Raw genomic sequence first — 20,173 nt, 5'->3', positions numbered from 1 at the left:
CGCTCCCGCCGCCCCTTCTGGGGACTGGGTTCGTTCTGCTCTCTAATACATTTCGCGCAGATTAAGGCTGTAAATAACAATTTCCTTTGAAAGGAGGCGGGCACGATGGAAGGTAATGCGTGTTAAATAGAGAAATGAAGATGAATATTCTTGAAAGTGGTAGAGAAACGAAGCTGGGAATACCCTGTAAAATAAAATACGATTTTTCTGCTCTAGGAACTTTCAGGCATGGAAAAACTGGATAAAAATGGATTCTTTTTAATGGAAATATTACTTTAAAATAATTGTATTTAATTTACCATATATTTGAATGATTTAGATCAATTTCCAATATTCGTAGGATTCCTAAGTGGGAATTAAAACCAAATACTTAGTAATTTCCACACTGAATAGTAGTTGGAAATCTATGAATTGTATTGCTACAATGCAAATTTAAATAGAGTTTCGATTGCAATGAGCATAAAAACCTCCTCAGAACTTAATAAATGATTCTGAGGATAAGCAGCACGTTTCTCCTAACAAAAATATAAAAATTGTAAATTAAATATTTCCTCCACGATTATTCAAACTAGAAGAAGGAGAGATCTCTGAACTCATTGTCTGTAATATTCCCACATGACCCATTCGTAATTTGATCAACCTACCGTGTCGCTCGCTATTCGATACTTGAAAGATAATTACTTTAGGTACGCATACGCATGGATGGGCAATGTTTTATGGGTCGTCATAAAATATATCTACATATATCGGCAAAAGGGTACGAAGAATATCTATTTTCAATACCCTCTGGGCTAATGGAGGTGCCATCTGCATTCCCATTCCTCTCTGTTCGCTCGTAAAGTGCCTGCCCCACGACATGTCTGTGTGTGTGTGTCCTAATCCTTGCCAGCACCGGTAGCCACTTTTCCAAATGAAGGCGCAAAAAGCCATATTTTTTATGACTTTTCGGGAAAGGGTTTTTACGACGGAGCCAAAAGTGTTTTGCCTGTGTCTGCTGATCAATCTGCCATAATTGTTGAGAATTTTCAATTAGACATTCAAAATTTATCACCAGAAATGCACTTGGAGTTGCACTTGGCTCTCTCCCCCTGCCTTAAGAGGAAATAAGAGAAATTGTGTGTCGAGTCTGTCTGCCAGTCTCTCTGGGGATTATTACTCATCGTCTTGCATTTTAAAATTCTTCACGAATTGACACCTTTAGGGCCGTCATCCACCACCTTCTTCACCTCCATCGAAATGGCTTAAAGCTGATTTCGTAGAATTACAAAAAAGCCAACCAACCCGCAGCAGCAGCAGCAGCAGCTCCACCGCTGGTCGATGGTTTTTTATTTTTTCTCTGACAAATTAGCAGAGTCTTTGGGCTTGTCTTTGGTGTCTCTTTTTCGAGTGTTCAAGGTGGTCTGGTCCCGTTTCCCCAATCCACAATCCACAATCGCTGCGGTTGTTGTCTTTATGCCTTTTATAAATCTTCTGACTGCTGTCTTCTGTCTGCCGTGCTGTGCATTTTTTTATTAAACACGAAATTGGCGCCAAAGCCAAAATGTTCTTGATAAGCTTTAAGGGGTCCGCGTCCTTCATCTCCACAGATGTCACCTCACTCCGTGCAGATCCACAAATGAGTGTATGGCATGTCGACTATGTCCTCAATATCATTTCCGTGGCACCACGCTCTGGTACCTTTGGTGGCAACCTGATGTCGCTTGAGTTCTGCGGTTGCCCCACAGAGGGGGAAGGGGTAGATAGGTGTGTGGCAGTTGCAGTTGCAACCGCAAGGCGGCTGTAAGACTTAATAAAGCCTGATTACAGTTACTTGTTTTGTCAATACCCTTTAAAGGGGAGAGGGGTATGTGGGACTGGAACTGGAACTGGATTTCAGCAGGAACTCGCTTGGGACTTGGTTTTAATATGAAATTACACTGTTAAATGGAGTTAAATTGGAACCAAAACATCAAGGAACCAGTTACAAAATAATCCAAAGAAACAACAGACAAAAAGCTTTAACAACACCCTCGTTTCAGATTTTATTTTGATTACCAAATTCATTCAGGAAATATTACTCATCTATCAGCGAAAAATTCTCAAATTATTCTCTAATAAATGGCACTTACGGTATCACTTTTTACACACTTCTCCTCCCAGTCCCTATTCAATGCAAAACTCCGCCATCATTCTGCTGTCTTATATGCTGACTAATTACTGGCCATTTTTACGCATTTACATATGAATATGCATAATACTCGCATGATTATATGCCCCCCAATATCAATTGTGCAGATACCAAGCCCTTTTTGTAAACACTTGTAAGCAATTATGAATCATAATCAAAAAGGTAACAACACTCGAACGGACAGCACCAAAGCTCCGGATCGAAATGGAAATGGAAATCGAAGTATCATGCCAGTCACAAGTCACAAAAAAAAAAGTAAAGTAAAGCCCGAAAGAGGTAACAATAAATGGAATTATATGGAAAACCTGTTGGTCTCTCTCCACCCTCTCTTCAGTACATGATTTGCCTATTAACATGGCCCCACAAGAGATGGTGATGATGATTCACTCAATGAACGTGGAAAAGGAGAATGCAGAATGGGAGTACTTATTGCTGCTGCTGCCGCTGCTGCTGGTATGTCCAATATATCTTTCGTGACGGGCATGCCAAATGAAGTTACATCTCCTCTAATGAGTTAGTAAAATCTCTAGGAATCGAAATGTGATATATAACCAGAAGCAGGAGGGACTGACTGACTCCCTGCTCTATCCTTTTGTTTGATGGCAACCTAGACGCTGGCTTTGTTCAGGAGCGAACTGGAGGGGCTCTCCCCTCCTCATGTCTTTCGGCATTCTGTGTTCAGCTTGGCTAAGCTTTTCATGCTTCATTATGCTGCACCTCCCTGGAAATGAATGAATTCTGCCTCATCTTTCTGCTGTCTCGTCTACGTCGCCGTCTCCCATCTCCCATCTCCAGCTCCGGCTTCTTCTTTTGTCTTTTGTCGCCCACGGACCCTGGGACATTGAGTTATTACGCAGACAGCTCACCCCTTGCTGTTGCTATTAAAAATAAAAAACCCTACTTGGAAAACTCAACGCCCATTCCATTCCCGCCAGACTGATTCCCATAGCAAGTGAGAGACTAAGCCTAAACACCTTTTACGCCTCATTATCATTTCGTTATAGGGTTGGGGGGCAGAATGGGATGCTATCGCATAGGGGCTCCCAATAAACAAACGTTTAATTGGAATTGTTTAAAAATAAAACGCCTTTCTATTGAACCCAAAAAGGAAAAGTTTGAAGCTTTTTTTTATTGGCATTATCGCCTCAGCTATTTCCGCTGTTAATTCGAGGCTCACCAGACACCAACAACACCAATCGAAGAAATAACCGAAAAAAAAAAACAGAGAAAAAAGCATAAACCGATTCCCAATAATTAGAAATCAAAGCCGGTTTCATCTTAGGACGCGTGTGTGGTGTGGTGTGTGGCACAGTGGGTGTCATAGGTATATGGATAAAAGGTCAGTTTTTATGGGCAGATATTATGTAGGAATCAAATTTAGATTTATAGATGGAAAATTATTAAAATAAATTCAAATTCGAATCAATTTCTATCTGAAGCTCTTGAAAAATTCATACAGCCATGTGACGCACTGTATTTTGTCATACGATTACGATGCCGAAACTTGTCTACTTTCGTATTCAATAGTGTTATCATGAAAGATGGCTTGAATGGCCAGATACTGTCTACGACTTGTGGCTATAACCGCAAAAGTTGCCTCGCGCGTCCAAGATCGTTGAGAGCAGCTCGTTGTGGCCCCCCCAACCTCGTCGGTGGTTTGATGATTGATCTTATCGCAAGACGCGCCGCTCCGTGAGTCATCATAAAATACACATATTTTTCTTCATCCTCCTCAGCAGCAGCAGAAGCAATAGCAGCAGCCGACCATAAGTTGTTAGCTGTTTTGTACTTTATGGCCAAGAGGTGGAATAGAGAGGGAGAGAGATCGGCAGGGGAGGAGCAGGGGATGGGTTCATAACTCAATGTGGAATATGTCTTCGCGGGTTCTGTTTAAGCCGCGTGCGAGATTTACTTTCCTCATTTCATGGCCCACACAAAGGCCGTTTGGTAAGAGTACACTTTACCATGGAATAAAACCAGCTTTTAATGGGCTGAAAATACATTCTTCTGGGTTGGGAAAATAAATATCGAATATTTGAAAGTCATTACGGAAAGTTCTCATAAGTAAATGTTGGGATAGGTTCTAATATCAACTTCAACTGTGGGACCTAAGAAAATTTACAGCAAAGGCATGTGGCTTTCAGTTAAATAATACTGCCATATAACCCTCTAAAATGGCTAAATAAAAATGATATGTGTACCTATAAGGAACTACTTTTCCATGTCCCCTCAAAATCATTTCCTGTTCCTGACTTATCTAATTTCCTAATGATTTTTATTATTATTATTCCTCGTTCCAAGAACTTCCACTGTTCCTTCCGCCTTTCCATCCAACCCCGTTTGTTTCCGTTAAATGCGTAACTGTAAAATCATCCAGCAATTGTTCCGAAAGATCATGCGAAAAAGAAAGACACAAATAAAATGTGTCCAAAATGATAAATGACTTTCGGCCGTTCGCAACTTTTGACTTCGACTAATTTCCGTTTTTTGGGATGCAATTTTCGCCAAATCAAAATTCCCCTGAATCTCTCATGTAAAGATACTGTCCTGCGGATACCAGATATAAATTGCAGCAACTTGTCCACACGAACCGTGCCGGATCGTGCCCGTGTGGCCCCATAGGCCTGGTCTGGCTTGGCCAATGATTCAATCTGTTTGGCATCCACCCCGTTTCCGGCTTCCATTACAGTCCCACACTCTCTTTCACTGCATAACTTTTCCCCCTCCCTCTGGGGCATAGTGGTCTTCTCTCATCTCTCTCTCTGGTCATCACTTTTCTTTTGGCGGATTTTATAAGAGGGTATCAAATAGGGTATATTGGCTGGGAAGAAATGATGGCAAAGAAAAAGAGACGAGATAAGGATACGATTATTTTAGGGTATCAAAGGAACGCCACCCAAAGCTATTCCTTTTTGCTGGCATTTATATTTTGTAGTTTGGGGGCGTTTCGGAGTCATCGCTCAGGAATTGGCGCAGACACTGCGCTTCTGTCATGGAGGTGGAGGAGGAGGAGGGCCTCAGACATCAGAGAACTTTGGATCCCAGAGCCAGTGCCCCTTGCTCCCCTTCCATACACCAACCATGCAGACAAATTGCCTGGCGGGCGTTGCTTGTGTGCTCTACTGGCTGACCGACCGGCCGACCGCCCTCTTCCTGTCCTAATTATGTTGTTGCACCATGCACCATATTTTCATTTTCATGAATGAAGCACAGCCTCCAGGCTCTTTCCCACACTTTAAAAAAATAAAGAGAAAATAAGATGAAAAGAATGGATGGAAAAATATTTATTAAAATATTTTAAAACAGCAAAAAAAACATAGATGTTGGGATCGCCCGAGCAGGGACTTGAACCCTGGACCCTTGGGTTAAAAGTCCAATGCTCTACCGACTGAGCTACCCGGGCACTCGCGAGCTAAGTTGCTTAAGCGATAGAAGAGCACACGAGCCAAAGCTAAGCAGCGAAAAGCAAAGAGAGCTTAATTGCCAATGAGATAGAGAGTTTTGCTGCTGTTGATGAGAGAGTGTTTGTTTGCGGTAAATGATAAGGTGTGTTTCGAATTTATATGTGACTTTTGCAAGCCAAGCGCAGCAAAAGGCAAGAGAGAGGGTGAAAGAGGAGGGATGTAGTGTGCGTGCCGTTTGGTGCGAGAGAGTGTTTAGCACAAATGTTTGCGCTTGTGTTTCCAATTTGTGAGCGACTTTTGAAGGAATGCTTTTGAGTTATGGGTTTTAAGTTGCGGATTAATTTTGATTCTTTGAGCAATTCCTGACTTGAATATTACAGTTAGTTGAGCGTATCTTTGGAGAGTTCTCTTTTGATTTGTGTTGAAACGTGTTCATTATTTGATGTATTATTCTGCAACACACCTTAGTTTAGCTCTAGTCTGTGCGCACATGTTTATTCGCGATTTATGTATTGTTGTGAAAGACAAAAGGCAGGAATAATGTAAGAAAGAATTAGTAATATGCGAGTACGTATTATTTATATTTATAGAATGTAGTGTAAATATTTTTATGGGATATTTATGATTAATATTGCCACTCGAATATTCCTAAAAATACTGTCATGCCTATTCAAAACCTAATCGGATCTTCTGGCCAGCGTTAAACCATTTATTGATATACCAATTAGAGTTTCCATTCAATGGCGAACCGAGAACCAAACAGTGAACGACCTCCCCAACGTTTTTGCTTTGGTTGTATGGGTGCATGTGTTTTTCCCCTGAATGCCTGCAGGAAAATGCATTTATCAAAACATAAAAATAAACACAAATTGCTTCAGAAATAGACAAAAGAGGCGGTGCCTTGAGTGAAGCAAGGGAAAGAGTATTTGAACAGCTAACCAAGCAGTATCCAAAGAGAGAGCGAGATCCAGAGATCGAGTGTGCGTAGGGGTAATTCCTCCTCCCCCTACTTATTTTCTTTTCATTCGTTTTTCCTTTCCACATCTGTCAAATGGTTTGGTAGGAGATGGAGGGTAAACTCTTTTGCGCTCGCATGTAATTATTCGATATTAGAGATAGATCTTTCCATATGGTATGTCGGGGGGGAATAGGAATTTCGGGCTGACCTTATGACTGACAATTTCCTCTGGCACATTTATCTCTTCTCCCTCTTTTCAATTATTCCTCTTCGTTTTCTTCACAGCGTTGTAGACAAGTTTTCCATATGAATGTGTGGCTGTGCTGTGTGTTTGCTTAATACGTTTTAAGCGCTTTTTAAGCGTTCAAGTCACGATTTTTATATTTATGGGACGAATGTTGAGATAGGGAGAGAACTGGAGGGGTAGGACTCTACAGAGATCTATGTACATGTGTATGCATTGTATGCTCACCTTTCTGATTGATCAGATGGTGTGCGCTTGCATGTGCTTTGTTCGAGAGCGCGTTCGTCTGTGTGTGTGTGTGTGTGTGTGTGTGGTGTCTCTCTACAAGCTCTTCTTGATCTTTATCTCACTTCGATTTTCCCTTTAAATGCCCTAAAAGAGGGAACTAGAGGGTATGTTAGATGTTTTGGTAGCGCTTGAAAGAAGTCTTTGGTATGATAAAAAATATATCTGTCTATGGTAGTCTAGTTAAAAAAGACTACAAATAGTGCATGTAAATTCCTAAATTTCCATAACTCTTTTATGATTTGAAGTAAGCAAATTCCCTCTAAATGATTCCCCAAAATAAAGAAGAGTATTAAAAAATTCATCTTTGACTTTTTTTCGTGTGGGGTGCTTTTTGTTTTGTCTTTTCTATAAATTTAATTATTGGGTTTTTCTTCGAAGTAAACTTTGAACTTTTGTGGGTCTGCTTATCGTTAATTACATCGCCAACGCTTGGTTCCCATAGATTTCCTTTTGTATCTCTCTATCTCTGCCAGACTACAAGTATGCGATTCATCACACATGTAGATGGATAGGATCTCTTGTTTGTGTTTATGTATGTTTTTGTTTTAAGTTTTTTTTTTGTGTCTAGAGAATGAAATTCCAGTGAAATCGCAGTTCATGGTTTGATGGCTTTTCTCAGGATATATAATGCAAATTTTCATGAAAAGATATGAAGACCTTCCAGCAAAGAGCTAGAGGAAGTCATTCTTGTACGCGTTGACAGGAAGAAGGCGGCGGTGGCAGGCAGATGGACATGCCACATGATTTAGCAGAAAATTACAGAGCGGGAAATTAATTACTAGACCTACAACTTGTTGTAGGATCACCGAAGCATGTCCTGTACTGCCAGAAAATAGGGGGTCTGGGAACACCTTCAAAAAGATCCAACGGAAAGAAAAGGAAGTTTTCGTTTTCATTGGAAAAATGCATAAAATTCCTCCTCTATCCCAGTCTTTTTTGGGAGTGGATGTGGGTTGTAAAATTGAAAACCCATTACGAAATGTTTATTTTGTTTTCTCCCGCTCTTTATTACAGTTATAATTTATATGAAACGATTTTTCAATCGCACTCCACATGCGGTCGTCCGATCAATCATTGGCGAGTGTCAGAACAGGGGCCGACGGTCTCCTCTCCGGGTCTCTGCCCTCCCCCCTGCCTCTCTGTTATCAATCGAAACGGGAATAAGATGATTCGTTATGCAGCTCAAAATATGTGGCATTTGGAACATGCCACATGAAGAGGCAGCAGCAAACACAGTCTGGGGTGGAGTTTCTTTTTTCATTAATCAACATTCAAAAAAAGGTTCCACTTTGATGTTGTTTCGTGGAGTGGGAGCTGCACTTGAAGAGTGGGAGGATTGATTGTTTCCTCAATTGTGGAGAGCATTTTGATCGTTCTCTAATCGTCATTTTGTTCTAATTGTGGGAATGCTATGTACAATTAATGCACAGAAGAGAAGAGAGTGGGTAGAATTTTTTCTTCTGTAGACCAGCAAGTTTTTACAACCAGTTTTTAGCATTTTGCTATCTTAAAAGAAAGATCTTTGAGCATGGATCTAAGTATTTATTGGAATAGGAATTTTGAACTCAATTTTGTGTCTTGTATGAAAATAATAAACGACTTCTAAGAGTTTGAATCTCTTTATTTAATGTACTAAATTTAAACATTATTTTGCATTTTTCGTATACTTTTCCTTCTGAACCTTTCCTTTACAGAACTTTTCTTTCTTTCAAAAACTGCTCCTTTCTGTTTTGTTTTACTTTTAAATTTAATCAATTATTTCTTTCTAATTTGCTTCCATTTCCTTTCCCATTCCATTTTCTACTTATTCTTTATTCATTTCACAGTAATAGTTTTCAATTTCCACGCTCTCTCTCTCTCTGTCTCATTCTCCCTTGAGCTCTTTCCCTTCTCTCTCTCCGTGAACCCACTCCACTTTGACCCTCTGCGATGGCAATTTTCACGTTAATCGTTGCCCTCTTTGGCTGCTCGCTTTTCCTTCTACATTTGCCAAGGGTTCCCTTTGAGCTGCTGCCCATTTTCTTCTCTAATTTGGTGAGCCTACCTGAGCGGTGCATTGCAGTCGGCTAGTCGTCGTCTGCTTTGACAGCTCTCTCAATCATGCACAGGTGATTGTCCCTTTAGTCCCATTATGAGCCCCTTTTCGTCCATGCTAACAATGGGATTACAGAAGGATATGTATGTGCACACCCGAACACACAGGTGCAACATCGTTTCATGTTTCAACCTGGTGTCGATCTGGGGAAATTCCATGGCAACTTCTTCAGAGTTCAAAACCTTACAATAGAAGAACAATTTTCTGACTGTCAAATTATGCAGATGAAAAGTTGTTATTCGAGCTGTTTAAACTGTAGGAAAAATTGGAGAAAAAACTGGGGGAAAAACTGTAGCAGAAGAACCACTTTTTAAAGAAGTTTTCCCATGGCTGCTGTTGACAGCAGCAACCTCCCATTGCCATCCTTCTGTTGGCCTGTCGAAAAGAATTAGCCTCCAGAAATGTTCTAACAATCTTTCAACACACAATTCGGTTTAAGTTTCCAACTAAATTTGAATGTGGTGTTCAGTTTCAAACTTCATTATGTTTATGTGTCTCCAGGCAAAAAAACCTGAACTGCATTTCGTTAATCAATTTGATTAATTAATGCCCGCTTCTTGATTGACTTTCACTTGGGCGGAGTCTCATTTTTCTCGCTTACTGGCTGGCCATTTCACTTAATGAATATCAAGAGGATATGCTCGTAATGATGAGAGGTTTTTGTGGAGGATAAAGGATGCACATTAAAAAAAAAGCATTTCCGTAATTTGGATTGATTTTTTAAGTATTACTTTGGGATATGCTAATTCGTCCCAAAGACCTGGGAACCGTGGGCTGCAGAGTGGAAAACGGATCCATGGAAATGGATAAATTCCAATTTTAAAGGGTATTCCCAGACTCCATTAATAGCTTTCCTTTCCTTTCCATTCTTTATTTGTTGCTGCTTGCTGTTGATGGAAAATTTCCATTCCAGTTTGTTGCCATTGCGATCTTTGCTTTTTAATTGCCTGGCAATTTTTAGCTCCCATTTTTCGCTCTGTAAATCAGAAGCAGCTGCAACTTCATTTCGCTTATTGATGCCACATGTCGCACTGTTATGGCAATGCCCCGCCCCAGCCACAGCCACAGCCACAGCCCCACTGCTCCTAACATATGTTCAGCATTCGCAAACGCGCAACCTTTGAGCTGCACAGAGAGACCGAGTGTACAGAGTTCATTGACCCACAGCCAGAGGCCAGAAGTTTTGTGCAATTTTTCGTAGTTCTGATTCTACTTTTCATTTTGTCCTACCCTTTTTTCCCCCTTTTCCATTTCCATTTCAGTTGGAAACGAAGTTCCGTTTAGTTATGTTTTTTTTCGTTCTTTGGATTCCGTATTACCAGCTACTATTGCTATTCACGAGAAAGTGGCACGACATCTATCTACCTATTCTGCCTCCTCTCTGTGGCTCGCTTTGTGGCAGTGGCATGTTCAGGAAGCATCGTCTGGAGAACTGGGTTGCTGCTTGCTGTCGCCCTTTCCCGATGACAGACGCCGGATGCCCATCTAGCTGTTGGACTATTTTTCTATGCCACCCGCTGATGCTGTTGCTGCTGCTGTGGACTCCTCTTTTATTATTTTTCGTTCTATTGCCACTTTTGCTACTGTTTGATGCCTTCCTCCCACTTTCTCCTACTTCATTTTTGATGATGTTTTTCAATTTTAGTGGGGGAATGGAGCGGGCATTGGCTAATAGTAATACTTGCTGGAAATTAGTTAGCGGAATGTCAGAGGAGATGCTATTAGAGGTGTAATTTCAGTTCATCGTGCAGCAGGGGAATAACAGAATTTTGAGATGAAAAATGTACTTTAAGTCGCGTGTTTGCGTGACGGAAATGCATCAACTATGAAAATAAATTAAAAACCTACGAAAATAAATGTAGAACTGTTGCAAGCTATACAAAATGTAGTTTCAAAAGTAAGTTAAATAGAAATAAATTACCCAAGAGCTTTTTTTGTAAGAAATGTCACAACTAATTGCCAGAAAAGCCGTTCCCTGTAGGATCTGCCACATAAATCCTGCCTTGTTGCTTCCTTTTTCTACATGCAACTGGTTGTCGGCACATCCCCCTACTTGTCGCTGTTAAACTACCCGTCTGGAGCTCCTTAATAAACTTAAACTTAACTGCCGCCGAAAAAATGTGCGCCATTTAAATTTGTATTCCCCTTTTTTTTCGTCGTCGCCATCGTCCTGGCATTCCACTTGATGGCACTTGAAGGAGCTCCTCATCGTTGGCATCGCCAGCCTTGTTTTTTGCGAGGGTAATTTTTGCACGTGTGCCGACACTTGACGGTTATTTGCGACAGAGAGGGAGGCCCACAGGAAGCGGGAGGTTGAGCGGGTGGAGGTTGGTCGAGTGCCTGCAACAATTGGGAAGACCCAAAAGAGCGCAGCGCAGCGCGCTGTGTTGCTGCCTGCCTTAAAGCTCAATTAAGCCAAGTTAATTGGCCTAATTGACTTTGACGGCGAACAAAGAAAGACCTGAGCTGCCTCTGGATGGCATCTAAGATGGCCCATAACTTTGGAGGAATGGTTGAATGGGGGGACATCTTTTTGGGTTACGGGGAGCACCGTTTGGGCAGATATCTTGAGTAAAAGTTGCTGGGGATATCTTGAGGAACAGTTGGGGTGAGGGTTCTCTCCAGTGAAATTTTAAGACCAAAGCGATAAGCACGCTGTTGTGTCTTCCTTCTCTTCATTGACTTATCGCCACAACCTATCCGAAGAAAACATCTATCCAAACAAAAGAGTGAGGCAACAGCAACATAAAAACCTCATCAACAACAAACCCAGCCCCAGTGCCAGCCGTTGACACAAAGACCTCAAATAAACAAGCAGCAATTTGAACAAAATAAGTAAACAAATACAAAAGCTTTACACACACACACACACAGCAATAACATATACATATATGTATGTGCATATAAGAACGGGATATGGGGATATGGTAGGGGATATTGAGACCCAGAGATTACCTCTAAAGGATCAATTTAAATATAATTTCAATAGTCGAAATGTAAGGAAAATAAAAAAAATATGTCTAAAAGGGAAAAAGAGGAATCGAAATTTTAAAACTGAAATTTTATGCGTAACGAGTTGTCTGAAAACTACACCCATTAGGTACAACCTATCCTCCTTGCATCAATACAGTTACAGGGTACAAAGAAGGAAAAACAAAGCATCCACAACATAAGAGACTGTGGGTGGAAGGGGCTGAGGCAGAGGCAGAGGCAGCGAAGGGGTAAAAGGGGAGTTCTCATTTTTTATGAAAAGAAATTGAACTTCCTTTTCCTTCGCTTGCGCGAGAGCGCAGAACTCTGACATAAAGTGAAGTTTGATAAAGCGAACAAGCAAAATGTACAAAAAACTTGTGCTTAAAACGTCAAAAAACTTCTTCTGGGTTAAGCCAAAGGCTAAGTGGGGTACACAAAGCAGCGTTGTTGAAGTTGAAGGCGGAAAACCATGAGGCAGCACAAAAAAAATTAAAAATAAAGCCAACGAAATGAAATTCTAATTTAAAATGAAATGAAAATTGTTTCAAATGTGCTGTGCGCAACGGAAAAGCCAATTGAAACTTGCACTCGAGAGGGAAAAGTACCCAAACCAATCCCTACCATTCCAGCCGTTTAATTGGCGCTGCTAATGTGTGAGATATGGTATGGTATTGGGGTTCGGAGTAGATGATAATTGTAATGATAATGATGCTGCTAATGGAGCTAAAGATACGATGATGATGATGATTCAAGAAGCTTAGAGCAGAAAGAGAATACTTGCACGGTGCAAGGGAAAGTGTGATGCTGTATAGTGGATGCTTCGATGGATCAAATAAATGCATAGGGGCTCTTTGCATGGGGAGTTAATTAATGGGAAAACTATTATAGGAAGAAGTTTATTTAAAGAAAATACTTGTACTAAAGTTAAGAAAATTAATGGGATTTTGTGGGAACAATCTAACCATCTAAGCAAATGAGAATCTCATAGTTTCTCCTGTGAAAATTTTCTGTTCCCTTAAATGTTTTCATTTATAAATCGCTAAACCCGAACCCCCAATCATTTCTTAATGGAAATATCCGCTAAGTTCGCTCTAAACCATTTTATAAACCCCACGAAAATTGTAAATGAGTTTTTATAAAAAAGTTAATTAACACTTTCTAACCTACTTTGTATCTTTGTTTCTTTTTTGGCTTGTTTTATGCAGCGGAGACGCGAACGCGGTCGAATACAGTTGAAGGGCGTACGCCTTGTGGAGGAGGCGAGCGTTAACGGAGAGGGCGGCGATCCCTTTGCACCGGATGTGAGTTGCCACTAAAAGATTGTTGAGAAAATCCATTCATTCAGCTATTCCATTCCGTCCATCCATCAGGGTTATCCATTCCAAGTGGGCTACTGTGAGATCTCCTCAACGCAACATCAGCAGCAGCAGCAGCAGCAGGTGGAGCTGCAAGATCGATCTGGTGTCGAGGGTGGACAGCAGCAGAACGGTGGACGAGCAGTGCCACAGTACACACTCTACGTGATAGCCAACAGCGAAAAGGAGCGCAACGAGTGGATACGTGCCATACGGCAAGGTGAGGATTACCCCACAAAAAAACGAAGCAGCTGCCAGATCGATTAAGTCCCCACATTTTTATTAACTTTTTGGGTTAATCTTTGTATTTTCCCTTTTGCTTTGCAGTCTGCGAGGACAGCAACACACCCAAGTCATATCGCTATCATCCGGGTTTGTGGTCTGGCAAAAAGTGGAGCTGCTGCAAGGGTCTCTCACGGACAACGTTCGGATGTCGAGCGGCTGCCCATTGGCGGGAGGCAAATAATAATCCAAGTAAGTGGAACAACACAACAAACATTAAATTATAGATCCTTCTGCGCTTTTATTTATAGTTTTTCTCTAATACGGATTGGGGGGAAAACCATATGGTGGCGTATGGGTGTGGAAGTATTTAAAGGAATTCGAATGGATCGCATGGAACTACCCCTACAATAAGTACTGAGATATCGAGTGGTTTTGGGGATGAATTGTGGAGTAAAATGTGCAAAGAAATACTTATTTTTAGTTGGCATCTCTCTTGGAATCCCAGATCTTTTCCATTCGAATTAAAACTCCTAAAAACTTTAAGAGACAATTTTGCCGCTGTGGATGTGCCAACGGGCACTCTCACCCTGCATCTACATACGAGTTGAAGAACCTCTTGAAGGCTAGCCTTGACTTGGACCCATGTTCCTGCCTCGTCTCGGGCAAATGTCATTGTCAATGGGAGTGGATGTGGATGTGGGAGTGGGAGTGAGAAGTGTTCCCCGACAAATCCTCTTCTTTGTGTCTCTCGTGTCGTTTTCTTTCTGCTCACACGCTTTTCCTTTTTCCTGTTGTCAAGCCTTATTTGACACATTGTCTGTGCAACGTGTGCAACACCCTCTTTGGTGCTTCTTTTTTCCCCTTTTTATTGTCGCTTTGGGAGAGACATCCGTGTGCGTGTCTGAAGTGCGGCTGCCGTTGGTGCCCCTAAGCTGTTAATGAGCAGACGACGACTACTCGAAGGCGATCCCAAAAGCACCTCAGAATTACGCAGATACTTGGCACCAGCAGCAGCAGCAGCAGCAGCAGCACCTTCTGCCTTCTGTCTCTTCCCTCTGCTGTGTGTCCGGAACAAATAGATAAAAGTACTCGTAAGTACGTGGCTTTGGCTTTGGATGTGGCTCTCTAATGCAATTTTCGCACCTTGAGGGATCTTTGGGCGGTCTCGGTCCCAGTCCCAGTCCTCTATTTGCTGGGTGCGAATTCCGTATAATGGAGGAGGTCTCCATTTGGTCAAGCAAACAATTGCTAAAAACGTTTGTCTTGGAGGAAGCACTTCCAACAGCAGATTGAAAGCTAAGGGAAAACTTTAGAGTCTCCAGAGCTAAAGGTAAATCCATTTTTCTGTTGGAAAATAAAAGAAAGCCCCAATTTAATCGCATGTTTAGTGGTTCTACTAGCATAATCCCATTCTTATCTGCCTCACGCGACTTTCTGTTTGATTGCGTAAGATATTGTATCTGAAAGATTATGTCTGTTGAGATTCTATCTTTAAGACTCTGAATCATCAATGCAAATGTTTGTTTTGCCGAAGAAAAAAGTACACAGGAAAGGGAAAGTCTTTTTAAGTGTATCAGAAATTGGGGAATAATCTTTTATGGTAAAGAACTTGGAAGATGAATCACAAATTTTGGGATATATCCATTACAGGAAATACTTGAAGTATTACCTAAAGCAAGCCAAAACAACTTACTAAAAGAAAGCATTAACAATAGTTTCATTTTACCTTTACAAAACATTCCGTACATTCCGTTTTTAGTTATTTTGTAGATTGTTTTGTTGATCACTTTGTTGCCACATTTGGCTGATCTTTTGGTTAAGATAAAACCAAAATGGAATGTAAATAAAAACCTACCATACTTTCCTTTAAATCTCAATCTTTGCTTCCCTTAAGATCCCAATTTAAAGATTGAAATGGAAATGTTCCATGAGAGAAAAATGTAGTCTTCCTTTATTGTAGCTCCCCGGAGATGGGAAAGCACATAAACACCTTCTATGGTGCCCATTATATCGAAATTCTTTTTCCTGTCAACATTTGCTCTCTTTTCACCCCTCTGTTGATAAACTGTCATAAATATTTTGATGTGAATGTCGCTAGAACCTTGACCCTTTAGGCAGCTGACAGTTCTATGCGAGAAGTTTTCCCATTTCGAAACGATTGTTGTCAGTCAGCCCAGCCCGCAGATGTCGCACGAGTAATACAAATGTCTGGCCTGATATTCTGATTGCTCATTTGTGTCATCAGATTAGAGGCAACAGCCCACCCTCCCAAGGGCCCCAGGGTCATGTGTGTGTGTGTGTGTGTGACCAGCTGCTTGTCTCTCCCGCTCTGAAGAAGCTTCTCCGCGTCATCATTTAGAGGCGTCACTTTAAATTGCCGTTAAGTCTGCCAATTTCGGCAAGTCTTTCGCTGCTTCGTGGTTTATGGTTCGTGGAGGAGTACCCCTGGAGCAGGGATACCAGCGAGATCTCTGGCACGGAACGGAAATAACAATAAAAATCAGGTCGCCTTCATCTTCATTTATCAGGCGATGGAAGACAATGAAAGTGGCCTGATGCAGAGGCTGGTAGGATGGGAGGATGGGAGGATGAGGCAGGCACGGAGGATGTCTGTGGATGAGGCACACAGATTGCGGGAGCTTGTCAGTTGCCGTTACAATAAATTAGCCTGTCAATTTTCTCTCTCGCTTTCGGTTATCATGCCACAGACACACACAACGCTCTCTACCCGCAATACGCCTTCGTGCTTTTGGAAATTAATTATGCGCTTCTTCGAAGGAATGGAATCCTTTCTTTCTTCGGCAGTAACTTTCGCCACGTGCCATGATCGGACCGAAATGTCTGGAAAAATATTTAGTGAAATTCGAATGAAACCAAAATTACCGCAGGGAACTCCGATTCACTTCGAACAAGTTAATTAAACAAAGATCACTTGTTGGTTTATAATCCACCAAAAAATGAGCAAACAAAATGTCAACTAAAACTTTACTCCAAAATATTCCCTAAAATATTTTTCTAATAATAAACAAACCCTAACTGGAAGCTGCTGACTTCTGGAAACTGAGCTTCAAAATAATTAAAATCTAATCTTTTGCAAGCATCAAAGACATCGACTTCAAACTGTAATTCGGTTCGAATGTAAAAACAAATATAGCAATGAACCCGATCAACACACAAACAGAAAACTGCGCAGCGCAGCACTCGACAAAATAATCATCCAAAATACACACAGAAACGAAAGAAAAAGTGCCTCGAATAGCTGCAATTTAACGATGTCGTTGCTCTTTCTCTCTGCAGACTCCTCCACCTCCGCCGTTGTTCGGTACAGTTTTTGGTGTTTGGGGTTTGGGTTCTACTATTCCCGAACAAAAAATAAAGATTTATGGGTCTCTCGTTTTAAGTGCTTCAAAAATAGTTTCATGGTTGTGATTATTATCTGGGACTCCGAGCTGGAAATGGGTTGGAAGAAAAAGTGAACCCCAAATCGAAAAAGAAATGCATTTTTCTATTAACTTTAAACTTGAGTTTGGAGTTCGTTTCTTTGTTTTGCTCTTTTTTTTTTTGGGTTGCACTTTACACCCCCCAAATTGAAGAGTGGGGAGAGACAGACAGAGACTTCCTTTTGAACAGCAACAAAAAAATAAAGCAAAAACAGGTTTCGTCTCCTCCGAATGTATCCGAAAAAGAAGCCAGTTCGATATTTAAGAGCGAAAAGCAGCAAAGAGAAGCTGAAAACTGGAAACTGGTTTTAATTTTGGCTTGCGTCTTGGGCTTGCGTTTGGGCCAATTGTTTGGAGGACTAGAGAAAACTACCATAGAGGTAGGAGGTGGAGGTAGGCACAGGCACACGTGCAATGAACTTGCGCGCCTGTAAAAAAAAAATGTTACGGCTAGAAGTTGCTCCAGCTCCAGCTGCAGCCGCCCCGAAGGCATTAAGGAGGAGTCCATCCTGTGTCTTTAGTTTCTTTAGTTTCTCTCTTGATGATTTGATTAATTTCGCTATTAGAAGTGGAATGCTTTTCTATATAATTAGATGTTGTGTGCAACCAAAAATGTGCGTTCCACACGGGTGACTGACCATGAAAACAGATACCCGATACACCCGACTCCAATTTGGACACAGAGTCGCGGAGTTTCGAGTTGGAGTCTTCTGAATCTCGTTCCCGTTCTTAAAAACGAAGACCTGAAAACGCGCCTTTGTGTCCAGGTTTGTTCTTGTTTTCTGTTTTTTGTTGTTGTGTTGCCTGCATCTTCGGTGGCAACTGCTGCCGCGACTGCTGTTGCTGCTGTTGGGATCTGCTTTTGGCGGCTGGTTTCTCTGGTTCAAAATACAACAAAAAAAATAAATAAAAAGAGTAAGTTTTAGGCCGCCTTGCGTTGGTTTTGTAGTACCCCCCGCTCGGTCAGCCCCATCCATCCATCCATCCTGCTGATGCTGATGCTGCTGCTGCCACTGCCGCTGCCGCTGCCCTGTTGCCATGATTAATGATGCGTTCTGTTGTGATTCGTTCTAAACGTGGGAAATCGGAGGCAGGCAGCACCAGCAGCAAGCTTTTTCGAAAGGTTTGAACCCTGTCTACCTTCTGGCTTCTTTCTTTTTTTGGTTCTTGTGGTTTCTTTTGTTCACTCAAAGAACCACGCAATAATTATTTTTGGCTATATATTGTTATTTTTATCCCAAAAAAACTAAAGGCTCTAACCAATTAATTTTGTTTGACAAGTGTTTGAGTTTCAAATAATCGGTATAGAACTAAAAAACACCAGAAGAGTTTGTTATGTTAATCTATGAAAGAAAAGGAAATTATGAAAGAATTTCTATCAATTCTGGACAGGTTTGGTTAGAGTTTTGGTGAACTTAAGGCCTTTAAACGTTTAGGCCACACGTTTTGGATCTGGTTTCTTGCGAGTTGATTGATTAGGTAAAGAAAAGTCTTCTAAAGAGTGGATTGAATAGAAATAATTAGGAAATTAAAAAGAGCTGCCAGGGAAGATCTTTTTCCTAGATAACTATCCGCACAAGGTGAATTTACCTTGCCTTTGGCTTTACCAAACTAATTTCTATACAGTTCTTGGTTCTTGCTTTGAAGTATTCCGTTAACTAAAGGAAGAAATAACTTCCTGTATTTATTATCTATTGAGAGTTTCAATATTTTTGGAAGTATTTTTTTCATATTGATTTACTTTACTTCTTTTTGAATTCTTTGTTTGTGTTTTTGTTGTCGCAGTGGGGAGTGGGTTGTTTTTTCTGTGTTCCCAAAATGTTTTCCTAATTTGTGTCTTATAATTGATATTAGCCGTCGCTGCCTGTCGTCGTCTACCATCTCTCTCTCTATCGCTCTTTCTTATTCCATCTCTCTTTCTCTCGCACTGTCTGCCTTTGTCTTGATTGCAACTCCGTTTTGGCCGGCAGCCAAAAGATGCAGCCAGACAGCAGTCTTGCCACATCTCTGTTTGCCCCATGCCCCAATCTTTGCCCCCAGTGCTGCCGCTGCTCCATCACCACTTCCATTTCCATCTCTTTCTTGCAACTTACACTCTCTCCTGCCAGCCATCTCCCTTGCACTCTCATGCATTCTCCCCATGTATTCTCTTTTCCCTCCTCACTTCTTCATCTCTTCATGTGTGCTGCCTTGTCCAAAAAAAAAACAACAACACAAATCTTGCATCGCTGAGCGCACTTCCTCCTGCTTTAGGCTTTAGAACTTTATTTGACGAAATGGCAAAAGCGAAAAAAAAACGTATTAACTAACCCGCTCTTTGGCTCTGCTACCTCCCTTTCCCCTTTTTTCTTCCCCGCCACTTAGCTTTGTGTAACTAATTTTCAAGCGATTCTAACTGTAATTGTGAGAGAGGGGGCAGAGGGAGAGAGAGAGGCAAAAGTGCACAAGTGCTCATTGATTTTGCTTAGGCTGCAGTCAACACCACAAACATGCACTTGGTTATTCTTCTACACTTTGCTGCTGCGGCTCTCCTCTCTGGTGCTTTCTGCTCCTCTCTTTTATTTTTCTTGTGCTGTTTTACTACTCCGCTCCCCACAGACTGCATGCAGTTATTTTTGTTGATGGTGGTGGGGGCTCGCTCTCTCATTGAAGACAATGCTGGCTGCTCTCTCTCTCTCTCTCTCTCTCTTTCTCATATGCGTCGCTCGCTGTCCCTCACAAAACGAGCTTAAGTCAACAGCAAAGGTAAATTAATAAAAGGTGAGGAGAGTAAGCAGATATGTATCTCACTAGCAGTTGAACAGTTACCCAAAAATAGCGTAAAGGGGACTACAAATTGAACATGGTGCGATTGGCTGTCAAAAACCCAGTTAGTCTTTAATATAAACAATATGATTGTCGTATTCCAAGAATACTAAATGCGTTTGATCAAAAAGAAGTCAAGCCTCACCTGTCTTAAAAACTCAGCAAACAAACAGCTGCTCTCTCTCAACTTGTTTCTCTCTCTTCCACGATCGTTTGCCA

The 20,173-nt window shown here is 41.3% G+C and overlaps 1 protein-coding gene and 1 non-coding gene across 2 annotated transcripts in view; one reads left to right on the top strand and one right to left on the bottom strand.

Moving 5' to 3' along the window:
* LOC117581774 (tyrosine-protein kinase Btk29A) overlaps positions 1-20,173 on the top strand; it is a 47,867-nt gene that overhangs the window by 5,071 nt on the left and 22,623 nt on the right. The window contains exons 3-5 of the mRNA XM_034269195.1: positions 13,335-13,430; positions 13,500-13,704; positions 13,812-13,958. Coding sequence (XP_034125086.1) covers positions 13,335-13,430; positions 13,500-13,704; positions 13,812-13,958 — 448 coding nt within the window. The remainder of the gene's footprint in view (positions 1-13,334; positions 13,431-13,499; positions 13,705-13,811; positions 13,959-20,173) is intronic.
* Positions 5,498-5,570, bottom strand: Trnak-uuu. Its single transcript has one exon. It is a non-coding gene; the product is annotated as a tRNA-Lys (tRNA).

The sequence above is a fragment of the Drosophila guanche genome, unplaced genomic scaffold (assembly GCF_900245975.1).
Source record: "Drosophila guanche unplaced genomic scaffold, DGUA_6, whole genome shotgun sequence".
Classification (NCBI taxonomy): Eukaryota; Metazoa; Arthropoda; class Insecta; order Diptera; family Drosophilidae; genus Drosophila; species Drosophila guanche.
This window is presented reverse-complemented; position numbering and strand designations above follow the sequence as displayed.